The 13,152-nt window shown below is 37.3% G+C and overlaps 1 protein-coding gene across 7 annotated transcripts in view; it reads right to left on the bottom strand.

Moving 5' to 3' along the window:
• Nucleotides 1-7,674: 7,674 nt before the first annotated feature.
• Nucleotides 7,675-13,152, bottom strand: part of cadm1a (cell adhesion molecule 1a) — a 441,164-nt gene continuing 435,686 nt past the window's right edge. For 4 of the 7 annotated variants that reach the window (XM_022676027.2, XM_022676032.2, XM_022676029.2 and 1 more), the window contains 2 exons: nucleotides 12,504-12,635; nucleotides 7,675-11,646 (listed from right to left, as the gene is read on the bottom strand). In XM_022676027.2, the coding sequence (XP_022531748.1) occupies nucleotides 11,528-11,646; nucleotides 12,504-12,635 (251 nt within the window). In that variant the 3' untranslated portion in view covers nucleotides 7,675-11,527. The remainder of the gene's footprint in view (nucleotides 11,647-12,503; nucleotides 12,636-13,152) is intronic. The other 3 variants (XM_022676028.2, XM_022676033.2, XM_022676031.2) reach the window with 1 other exon arrangement.

Genomic DNA, 13,152 nt, shown 5'->3' with positions numbered 1-13,152 from the left:
ACTTTTTAAGAGGGATCTGGCAACACAGTAGCGATAGCAGCGAGTGTGGTGGCTGAGCAGTGAGAGCAGCTCTCAGCAGAAGAGGAAAATTCGGGTGTTTGCATAGAAGATGCTTCTGCTGCTTTTAAGTTGTATGTCTGGCTGCATTTTGGCTCCAGTGGAAACAATAAACGGTAACAGAGTGACCAACAAGACACAAACCTTATGTTAATACTGTACGTAAATCCTACACGTTTCATAGGCAGTTGTACTAATCCCTTAGCTCTGTACTGTATTTTAAAAAAATGTTCTGTCTCTGTTTGCACTTCAAGCATAGTCTTAATGTGACTGGTTATGGTTATTCATAGTTAAATTACAAGAGATTTAGGAGAAAAAACACAAACCCTAGGCTTAATATGACTGGTTGTGGTTTGCACTTATTGTTTGCACTATATAAGACCTTCAAAACTTTTATTTTTATTTTTCATTCATATTCTTATTTCAATTTCTTATAAAATCAGTGTGTGAGAGAAACCAGTCTGTTAAGTTTGCATTATATGATTCTGTCAAATAAAACTTTAGTTTTCAAGCCATTTTTCATTTTTGACTTTTTTTAAATTTCATTTTATTTTTAAATCTCATCTCGTCTCGTTCCCGTGAACACAATATCGTGTCTCGTCTCATCTCGTAATATTAGTGTCTCTTTACACTTCTAGTTCACACTATTACACAGATAACACGTGTCTCACTTACGAAGAAAAGATTACCTGCTGTGTGTGTGTAGTCTTGGTGGGATGGATCTGTTTACACTTTTATAATGTGGCTCAACTGGATCTCAGATGAGTTTCTGAAGTGGTTTTAATGAGATTTGAGATTCAGATGTTTTAAATGCATTATGGATGTGTTTTATTTTGCATTTTTAACATATGAGATAACTTGATTAGGAGTGGGAGAAAATATTGATATCCTGATATGTTGTATTGTTTTTTGTTTGCGATAAATTGTTGATTTGTGGCTTTAAATATACATGTTTTATTGAAACATAGGCACTCTTAGACTCGCCCCCTAATTTCACTTACGAAAGTTACTGCTTTAATACTACACATGGTGGCGCTAAAATCAAATGGTAAACCTGCGGTGAAGAATATTGGTTGTGAAATTGTGTGAAACTGACACCAATAAATCCATAATTCCTGTTACTTACTTAGGGGTAGAGCTGGACGATTTTATCGATTTTATCGATTAATTCAAATTTACAGTTAAGGACGATGTGTTTTTATGAAAATCGATTTTCTCTGAGTTTTAATTTTCACCACAGACGCTCCCCTCTGGGCTCCCGTACTTTAGACTGAGCTTAGCCCCTCCCCTCTCTCCCGCGCGCAGAAGTGCTGCTCCCAAACGAATGAACGCAGGTTCTGTATGCACTACAGTTTATGATTTGTTTCATATTCATCTATCATCTAATTTTATAGAACACTGGCACTTATTTAAAAGCTTTGTTTTGCAAAATAAGCCCAATAGGGAAAAGTCTTTACTTAATAGCATATTAAATTGTACTTGTTTTCTGTTTTGTTAGTTTTATCAAAAAGTGCACCATTTTATTTTTTTCTATTTGTTTTTTGAGGGTGGGTTTATTTATTTATATTTATTTCTTTTTTTAAGTTTGAGGGTGCATTTTGTCAGTACTTAAACTATGTTGGAGAAAGCTTTCTAAAAGTTACTATATGTTCTCACAGTTCACAATTGTTATTTTTTTGCTTGTTTCTGGTTGCACTTTCACCACAAAGGGGACATTTAAGTGAAAACTAAATAAATAAAAACTGTTTTTTAAACATTTCTTTATCATCTTTAATTTGATTTTTAGTAGGGGGAAAAAAACGATTTAAATCTAAAATCTGATTTTTTTTTTTTTTTTCCCCAATCGAAGATTTATTTTTTGGGCTATATCGCCCAGCTCTACGTAGGGGTATTTTATCCTCTTCAGTAACACAGATGCAGTAAAGTATCATAAATAATTGTCCTGTGATTTATTGAGTATTGCAGAATCTCAGTATTGTGATATCATCGTGATTCCCACCCTCAATCCTGAAATCTAAGACCTAATAAAGAGACCAGGAATTAACGAGTTCTAGCAGAACAATTATACAATATTAATTAAATGTGATAATTTTAAACCACAGGTTTTCTCTATATAGTAGATCCTGTCTGTACTTGTATGTAAAGTGTGTGCATGCACTGCCTGTGAGACCCGACTGCGTGACTGAGAGTGTGAATATGAGCAGCACATTGCAGGCAGAGGAGGTGCTGTGAACTCAGCCAGCGATATGCAGAAGCGTCTAATCACGCCGGTATGAAAGTGATGGAAAGTGACACATGATCCCTGGGCAGAACAGGAGAGAGATTCTGATACACTCTATTCAGAGCTGTTTTATTTCGAGTTTTTTTTATTGTATCTACTGATGAGCTGCTTTCTGTATGGCCATTTGAAGTCAGTTTTATTTTTTGGCAAATCTCGTTTTATTCATTTTTTTTTTCCCGTCACATTTCGTCAGGTGATTAAAAATAATCTAATTAATTAAATCCTCTGTGATTAGTCGCTAAATGAATCGCATTTAATCGCATTCATTGTCAAAGTATTTTAAATTAATTATTAATAACTTTCATAGAGTTAAAAGTAACTCTGTAATGAACATCAATTAAAAACAGATGCTGTAAAACTGCATATCTCTTACAACCCTTCAAACCAATTTATTATAAATATACCTTTGTTCACATAAAAATTATAGAAGATGCTCTCACATGCAAGAGTTTTTTTTTTTCAGAAAATTCTATGCTACTCAAAGTATTATTAGTCTTAAAGACTAATTAATGTAACATTAATAAGCTATTATTGTAACTTTTTAATTAATAGTTGAAATATGTTGCTCTGTAATAATAAAACATACCAGCCTTAAAAAAAATAATAATAAAATTGTGATGCAAATATCAACAGAATGAAGATATTTGACTACATTGTGATAAAAAATTGTGATTAAAAAAAGTTTACTAAATAAAAGTAAATACATAATAAAATCATTGATTTTAGTATACACATTTTCATTTATATTATCGGCCCTGTGGATTTTATTATTAAGGTCCAAATGGCAGATTAAACATAATGGCTAACATCTAACTGGCAATACTAGCTGTTTACTCAAGATGCATTAATGTCTGATGCTTGATATATGTGGATTATGGCTGTATTATTTAGTTATTGAGCTCAGAACACTGGAATGCAGCTAGCAGATCATTGCTAGCTAACAGCTCAACTAAGCGGTAAGGATTGGAGCTTGGATACTACCTGTTTTCCAGAATAAATTGTCTGAGCATCTATTCGTTGTGTATTTCTCTAATGCCCAGTTTGTTCTCCCTCTCTGTATTTGGAGGATTCTTTAGTTAAGGGCTCTTTAATGTCCTCAGGTTATGAATTGCGTGCTAGATAAACTTTATGTATAAATGTGATTTTTTTGCACCACCAAAAAATAGTCCTCTGTTGTTCATGATCTAATAAAATGATAGTGATTAATAAAAAATGTGTTTTTAAACAATAGATTACTGTCCCTAGCATTACTGCCATTACCACCTATATGTATATGTAAATATATATGTATATTAGTATATATATATATATATATATATATATATATATATATATATATATATATATATATATATTAGTATATATATATATATATTAGTATATATATATATCAGTATTTGGTGGAATAACCCTGGTTTTAATCACAGTTTTCTCTTGCATCTTGGCATCATGTTCTCCTCCACCAGTCTTACACACTGCTTTTGGATAACTTTATGCCTTTATTCCTGGTGCAAAAATTCAAGCAGTTCAGCTTGGTTTGATGGCTTGTGAACATCCATCTTCCTCTTGATTATATTTATATATATATATATATATATATATATATATATATATAAATATAATCAAGAGGAAGATGGATGTATATATATATATATTTTATAATTTGGTAAAATCATAGAAACCCATCATTTCTGAAAGTGGTCTCGGGCAAATTTTAAAGGAATGAATGTTAATTTAACCCCTTAAATGAAGTTTGACTGAGTTTGATTGGCATGTCTAGAGATGACACAAAAATGTTGAGGAAGAACAAATTGTTTATTTTCTGCACTATAAATCTAAAGTACTCTAATTCTATATAAGCATAGATTTGGCCACCATTAAGTCTAGTCTTTACAGCATGTGACATTATTGATCATTTAATTTTTTCAAAAGATAAGTTGGTAAAACAAGCCCCCAGCTGAAACCCCCCCCCCCACACACACACATACATACATGTCTTGTGCAGGATTCAGGCTGAGGACATGGGGGAAGATGTTCTCCTCTTTTCTTCAAGATCACTCTCCCTACGGACAGGAGACACTGCCACATGACATCTGTGCAGTTCTCTGGCAGCACCTTGAGAATCACTCCATCCGGGTAGAAGGTGACTTTGAGCTCTGGCAGTGTGACAACCCTGGTGCTGTGCTCTTGCACAGGCAATCAAAACCAGGCATCATACAAACCAGCAGAAAAAAAAAGTAGGCTAAAACTCACAGTCAGCATCTATAGAGAGCATCGCTGAGACTGCCAGTGAGGAGCAAGGTCAGAGTGCGGGCACGAGGCAGCCTGAGAAGTGGGAGTTGTGGGAAATATGCTCGTTTGAGGGAGGGGAGGGGGGTGTACTCTGGGAAGACTGTCACACTTGACATTGGACAGAAAAAGAGCAATGTAGCACCACAGCAGAGACCTTAATGAGAAAACCTGGAGAGAGTACAGCAAAGAGTTGCAGCAAAAAAATGTTGTCTTTTAAGCAAGGTTAACTTTATGGTCTTTTAAACGCTCTGTGTGTTCCTCCAAATCTCTGAAACAACGTTAGCTGATGCTGAAAAAATTACATCTTTGGGAACTCTTACATTTTACAGCCTCCAGGAGAGCTGTAGGCCTGCACAAGGAAAGCTCAACCTTGGTAAACTTTTCAGTGAGGAAAGACAGAGTGGCACAGCCATAGACTGTGTATAGCTGGACAGAGCATAGTCTCTTAAAAGTGAAGCCACCACAAGTTGGGCGCCCCCTGCTGTTCGGTTGCAGAAAGCTGTGTAACCCCACCCATCCCCATAGGTTTCAATGGCAAAACAGACAACTTTCAATCATGTTTTTTTCTAATATACTGTAATTCTACTTCCATTATTTAAATGTAACAGCTAGTGTAACCTCTGCTTATATTGTTACATTTTTATATCCCCACAGAATTAATTTTTTAAAACGTTATTCAGCTCTATTCAAAAAGGTGTGGTTATTGTAAAAGGGCTGGTTATGGCCGCTCTGCAGCCTGTGACCTCGAGGCAGCCCTCAGGGGCGGGGTTATTTAAATGAGTAGGCTGTCTCTCCACAGTCTTTCTCCCTCCTCTGGTCTCTACTGCGCAGACTCTGGTTTCAGGATCGCCAAATGGTGGAAGATTTTGGCTTCATTTTCATTAAATGAATGGGAACGGCGACACAGAGTCCATCTTTTTTTACACTGTCACTTTACCTGCACTGAGACACTTTATCTTCTACTGCTCTAATTCCATATCATGCTGCTATAGCACACTTGCACTCTGGACTTCATGTTGCTGCTACCTTTCTATTCTCTCTATTTAGTTTTTATTTTTTTTTTGGTGTATTTATCTTTATCTATTTTGTATATTCTATTTTTATTGTACTCTTTTTTTATCTATATATCAATTTAATAACAGCTTTTGGGTGTAAACTGGATCGTGAGATCACAATTTCGTTCCACCTCACGTACCACATGTGATGACACATCTACTTGAATCCTTGAATGTAAAAATAACTCGAGACACAACCACACAACATGTCTAAAACACTGGCAACAAAAGTTGAAGCTCTAGTGAACTTCATACCCAAGAGAGTTAAGGTAGTGATGGAAAATAATGGTGGCCACAGAAAATTTGCACTTTAGGCACAATTTGGACACAATTCACTTATGGGTATACTCACTTTTGTTGTCTGTGCTTTAGACATTAGTGACTGTGTGTTGTTATTTGGAAGGCACAGCAAATTTACACTGTTATACAAGCTGTACACCGACTACAAAATATGAAAGTCATATCTTCAGTGTTGTCCCATTAAAAGATATGATGAAATATTCTTCACCTACTTGCCTACATGCTATGCACATTACTGGAGGCTTCCAGTAGAGGGCAGCTCAGGCGTCTGATGACCATGGGACAAATCCCCCAAGTATATCAGATTTTGTTTTATTTCAAAGTGTTTTTATCACTGTGTAGCAGAAAGGACACATTATATAGCTGCTCCTTAAAAACACCAGTTTGTTGCTACTCTTAGTGGTTTTGTGTGTACTGCACCTTTGGTATGTTTTGTGTTCATTTTTGCAGGATTTTGCACAACAAACACAGGATATGTTAGGCAGCACTCATGCATAGGGCTGAACGATTTGAACGGAAGCGATTTTTTTATTCTCAGGAGCCATCAGCCTGCCAGTGTGTGTGTGTGTGTGTGTGTGTGTGTGTGTGTGTGTGTAGACCCAGCTTGGTCTTCCAGCACGTGTGCTGTGACGTTACCGCGTTTGTAGTCCGTAGAGTGCTGGGGATTGAAGTCATTGGGCTCATAGTCACCCCTCTGCTCAGCGGGGAATGACAGGAGGTGCAGAATGAGCTGTGGCTGGTCTTAATATTTTTTGCCTCATCGTTTAGTTCTGTCTAATAATAAATAAATTCTGTGACACTTTGATGAATGTGGTTTGAGGAGAAAGAAAAAAGAGATTAATATGTAAATGCATATTATGTATTATATATTATGTATACTATTTAATGTGGAAATAGATATATAATTATATTTCATAGTTATGTTAACCACTAATACAGGTTTATAGTTGAATGCATTAAAAATAATCAAAGGTTAAATTGTAATGGCTATATGCTGTGGAAAAATTGTGATTGAGATATTTTGCCCAAATCGTGCAGCCCTAATCATGCATGTGCAAACGTGCAGTTAACAGCAATTATATCTCTACTATAAGTGTACCCTTGGATGTGCTTTATATTAGGACACCTTGATCTTGTAGACATGACCAAGAGATTTAATCCAATTATTTTAGATTTGCAATAATAGTAAGTAAGAATAAGGAATATGGAGGAAGTGGTGCTTAATTTATTATTAAGTAGATTTTGTACCTGTTTACTGTGAATTGTTGTAGACGTGGTCATGTGCTGTAGAGTTATTTATGCATTTAACAAGAGTTGGATCTATTATGCTTTCGTGTTCTACTTTAGACTTGAACTAAACTTTTTTATATTTATTCACCTTCTACGAAATCTCCTCAGTAATCTCCCTGGGATTAAATTAGCAGATACCCAATCCATTAAAATATACTTGGATTTCCACAATTGTGCAGCCCTAATTTAGAATCTGTGAAGTGCTGTATAAACCATTAGTAGCCGTTTTTGTACAGAGAGAAAAAAAACCCACCACCAAATACAACCATTTCTTTGAACATTAATATCTTTTCTTTTTTATTAAGACAAGAACTCTCCATTTTTGTAAAAATGTCTAATATGAACCAATACAAAATGTGTATGGGAATGTGGATATCTTTTTTCTTCATTAATACACAGTAACATTGCCCAAGTACAGCAGAAAGACAAAAAAAGAAAGAATCAACCTAAAACAATGGGTGAAACGGACCAAAAACGTTCGAGCGATCCAACCCATCTGGAGCCAGACTGATAAATATGTTGAGTTTTAAACTGACCATTGTGATTCTGTCTTTTCATACATCTGTCAGCAATCCTTTCTTTGTGAACTAGATCTAAGAAATAATAAAATACTCAACACATCTTGTACAGTGCACCAAATATTAAAGAACTACATAAAACATGTACAGTCCAAATGCAAAATTGACCATTTCTGTCTGAACTTGATTTCTGTAATTCTCGTATACTTCATTGATGGGAGGGGCCTCAACTTTGCAATCTACCTGAGATGCAAACAAAGCATTCATTGTACATGAACCTGAGGCAGGGCAGAAACAAATTAAAGTCAAGATCAAAATGAAAAGAAAAAAAAAATGTAAACGAAAATACATCATTAACACTGTTGCACTATCAAACGAGGGGCATTGAAATCAGTGGAAACAACAAACGTAGCAGTAGAAAAAAAGACAACACTCAACTCAAATTCAAATTCACACCTTATCACAGGCAGTTGTACTTTTTCGCAGTTTCAATTGGTTCTTTTTTTTTTTGTTTTGTTTTTTTGACTGGCTGTACAAGTGAAAGACAAACGGAGGTGCTTAAAAACAACAATTTAGCACAACGCTGCATTTCCATAAAGTCCTAGTTTGGATCATTTCAAGTCCTCAAAAGACCACAACCAACACATTTAAAATAGGTCTAACATATCAAGTTTAACAAAATGTACACCGGCCCAGTCTAAACGACCACTGAATCAGTGAACTGGAATCATGTCTTTCACATATGCAAAGGTGGAGTATGGACTCGGAGATCCTGTGTAAATGGAAGCCACCAGACTTTTGACCAAAGCTAAACGATGCTCACTAAGAACAAGCCACACAATCTTACAGTCTCCACTTAAACCTTGTAGCTGTAAAACATTCGTTCTGTACTGTACTGTTATAAAAATGAGGAAAAAATCCGATCTGCTTTCTTAAAATAAAATTTATACAGTAAACAAAAAAAAAAAATCCTTAGTGGATGTTTTTTTTTTTTTTTTCTTTAAAGCAAATATGACAAATATGATTTCTCCTCCTCAACCTCATTCATCCTATTTACACACAGAGGTCAGCAGGGCACAAAATCATGGCGACTACAGTCAGTTTGCACAATATGACGAGGAAAACCTTGACTTCACAGATGTTTAGTGTTTTGCACTAGTCTTCCCACAGCAACATACATTAGAGAGAGATCAGCTCTTGCCCTCAGCTCTGGGTTTGACATGGCCTGGACTGGATTGGAGTCTTTACAGTGGAATGTTTCTGAAAACTGAAAAAGCGCATGTGCAGTTTTGTTGGCTGAACCGTTTGTTATATATTAAAGCGTGTGAGAACAGTGTTACATGGGACATATGAATGTTGTCCAGGGGCTACGATATGCCCTGGAAACGAGCCCTGCTTCCTCAGCCAGACTTCAGAAAACACTGGTGCGTGTGTGTTCATATGTGTGTTTTTAATTTTAATTCTATCAAATGCTAGAAAATATCCGTGAATTTCAGTATCTGTCTTTTACGTTGTCTTTAGCGTTCAGCTTTAAAGTGTAACGTATGGAGAAAGTGTCGATTGGACAGTGCTAGGCAGAGTAGTGGTGAGTTTATATACATCTGAATATTTACTGAATTTGCTCCAAACCATTTTGTTGGAATGTTATTGGAATCTGTTCGATTGGTTTTCAGTGCTAAAGGAGCTGCACGTAAGGTTGTATGGGCAATGTAGGGTAATGCTTGAGTATGCTGTGTGTATTTATGCTGTTAGCGCTCAGTGATGCAAGCTAAACTTGCTTTATTTGAGTCTGCCTGACCCTTTCGCTATTATTCAGCACCTTAGGAGCAAGAGCCAAAGCGAATTTCTGAAGCTCTTTCAAAAAAAATATGGATTTAAAGCGCGAAACTTACATGTAGCTCCTTCAAAAAAAAAGCACTTGCAAAACACCTGAGCCATTTTCTCAGTTCAAGCAGGAATATGATTGTTAATTAAGGTTGTTAAACTGGATGATGTGCTTATGTTGGGTTTATATGATAATCAGATGCTGCGTTTAGTCCCAAGAAACCTCGAGATACAATAAATCTGGCTTTAGAAAGCAGCTAAACTGAATCTTTTGGCCAGTTTGGTCTGAAGATGTATTCGTCATACAATATAAACCACTTTGAATGTGGTAAACACTGTATGTTAGCAGTGCAGCTAATATCAATTATATGCCATTATGTCACAGCTGGGGCTTGCTCACGGATGTTCATCAACACCTAACCGCAATGTCTACAGCAGTAAACATCTTCTTCTTTTGGCTGTTAAAGACGCATCTTAAGGTAGTACAGTTATAAATCTGATTAATAGTCTTAGAACATCCCTCTGAGTCCAAAAAAATAAACCCAAACATGGCGTTTGCAGTTGCGTCCTACGCTGTCAAGCCATATATATATATATATACGGAAACCAGAATCTAAAACCTACCACCAGTTTGCTTTGACACAATTTTAGGTAGTCAGATAAGCATGTGCTACAGGACCATCATCACCAGCTCAGGAAAGCTAGAGCATCTAGAGCAAGTTGAAAGACAAACAGCATTTTTGATCTTTTGTGTTTTTTTTTTTCTTCATTTTTTTCTCTTTTGAAGGTAATGACAGTTCGTATGCCACTTTGGATGGATATGGCTAAAAAAAATCCCAAGACATCATTTTACCAAAACAATAAATACCTAAAGGGCTTTCAGCTCTATCATCTAGCTGAGTGGAACCAAACAATTTGCTTCTGTAAGTGCAGCATGTCAAGTCGGGAATAATTTGTCTGCACCTATGCTCGTTCCGAACAGTAGCAATGCTTCAAATGTACTGGCACATGAAATTTAAAAAGTAAATTGAGGAAAACAGAGGGAGGAATAAAAGCATTCTATAGCAATGCAGACAGGCCTGTCAGAACGAAAACAGGTTCAGCAGTGTTCAAGGTCAGCACTCTTACAGGGACTGAGAGCTTTCGCTTTTCCTCGCTCCGTTTTATTTTTATTTCTTTTTTTAATCCCGCCGAGGGCACAATGTTTAGGACGTCAGATGCACATATTCCGGAATTACCAAAAAGGTGTTAAAAACGGTGCCACGTGACCTGGCCCGCTCACAGTATAAAGGAAGATAGGATCTGATGAGATTTTGGTTTTGCAGGAGAAGAACTCGATGCCTACACAGTGCAGGGGTGTCTTGAGGCGCTGTGTAAAAAAGCAGGCAGCAACATTAGTGAGGAACAAAATAAAGGGGAACGGATTTTATATTTATATATGTATGTATGTTGGGGGCAACATGACACGCCGAGTTTCGAGAAAAAAAAAAGCATGACTAAGAAAAGAAATTCAGAACAAGGCACAGAAGTTTCTGCAAATGGTAGGAACTGAACAATAGTACCAGCAGTTTGGGAGGTGTTGAATGGTGAAGCTCTCTACAGTGATATCTGGGAACAACCAAAGCCCACCCCTTTACCCCTCCCCACCAAACCAAACCAACCCAACCCAACCCACCCCACACCGTTTAACCCACCGCCCCTTCCTTACTCAAATACGGATGCCTACGTCTTCTCAGTTGTCCAGGTAGCATTCTACATCATTCAATCCCTAGCAAGAAAAACGAAACATTCCCTCGTCTTTACCCATCCATGCCCCACCCCGCCCACCCGTCAAAAAGAGAAAGGAAAAAGAAAACGAAACAAAATCAAATAAAAAATAATTATAACAACAACACCAGAGGCTTGCACAATCAGATATAGTACTCCTTCTTCTCGTCCGAGTTGTTGTGTCCGCCCTCAGCGTTGATGATGGCCGTGTCAGCGTCTGCTGCGTCGTCTGCCCCTTTCGCTTCGTGTGTGAAGTAGGTGCCTGTGGAAATTTTCAAAGAAAAGCTCGTTGATAAAAGTAATATCCCCGGCTCCTCAGGGCATCTGATTGATGCAACTGGTGGGTCTTAAAAGAGATTAAAGACTGTCTGGAGTAGCTTCTTTAATTTAGAGCGAGAGTCGATCCCACAGACTTTAAAATGCAAGGGCTATGCCTGCCTGTAAGTAAGGTGTTCATTGCTCTGCACACCGTGCTGCTATGCTGCCTTTTTATGTGCGAATGTTTGCAGGGCCCCACAAGCCAATTCCAAATGATAAAACATGGGAGACAGTTTGATTACAGAATACATTTCCCCAGCTCTCATCTGCAACAGCAAATGAGCACCATTAAAAGCAACAAATCAGTGCAAAACGGGCATGGCACATGTTTTGAAGAACAAGCCTGTTGATCACTTTGCTCCAAGTCACCATTAATTCATGAAAATCTATTCCTCAATTTCCATGAAAACCTCTCCAAATCAGAAACGCTGGAGGTTTCCATTTGGTTCGACTTGCGCTTCAGGATTAACCTTGAAAGTGTAACAAGGTGGTGGGAATAACCAATCCACTTCAAACTTCATTTCCGAGTGGTATTATTCCTGTCCCCACAGTCTGCTCCCGGATAATGAAGGCAATAGCCCCAATGAAAAGTGGACCCACTTCATAATAAAAAACGAGAGAAAGAAATACAAATGCACCGAGCACAGAGGGACAGAGGTGTCAGCCGTCCTACTCCTGCAAGGATCGCACATCCGCAGAGTCCTCGCAAACCAAAAATCCTACCCCAAATAATTAGTAGGTCTCTTGACCTCATCTTTGAGAGCGTGTCCAATTTGTGTGAGAAATGAGCTGCCTACGTACCTTTGTGTCTCGCGAAGTATCGGCCCAAAATGATAAGCAGACAAAGCATGGCGAAGACCACCACGGCCACCACTCCTCCGATAACGGCGTGATCCACCGCCCTCTGAGCTCCTGCTCCCGCTCTGGAGTCTACTGGGGCAAGAGCACAAAGATTCCACATTGTAGTAAATGTCTTAAAAATAAATTCCAATTCCAAAGTCTTACAAAAAGTGGCAGAATCTGGATCTTAAAGATTCTCAGAGGACCGTTTTCCTGAATGTGTAATAAAAAGCAATTTACACATCATAAGCAATTCAAGACTGTCGTAAACAACCACTGGTCATTTGTTTTTCTTAAAGAACATTTTAAAACTTTTGATAGAAGATAAAGTCCCAGTCTTTGACGACTCAGTGGCTATTCTGATGCTAATACAGGGGTATATCTTAATGGGTTGGTTTCTTAAAATGAAATTGGGCGATGTTTCAACGCTGCTCACACTGCCACACTTATTCCACACTGGCTGTGATACTTAATTTAAAAAACATTAATTTAAGCTAATTTTAATTCAATTTCAATTCATTTATTATTTTTTTAAGTTATACCAGGGTGTCTAGTCCCACATCAGTTTATCCCTAGTGACATGCATGTTGGTTATTTTTCATGCCCTGCA

Source organism: Astyanax mexicanus, chromosome 17 (genome assembly GCF_023375975.1).
Source record: "Astyanax mexicanus isolate ESR-SI-001 chromosome 17, AstMex3_surface, whole genome shotgun sequence".
Taxonomy (NCBI): domain Eukaryota; kingdom Metazoa; phylum Chordata; class Actinopteri; order Characiformes; family Acestrorhamphidae; genus Astyanax; species Astyanax mexicanus.
Note: the sequence above shows the minus strand (reverse complement) of the source record. Positions and strands in the feature narration are given on the sequence as shown.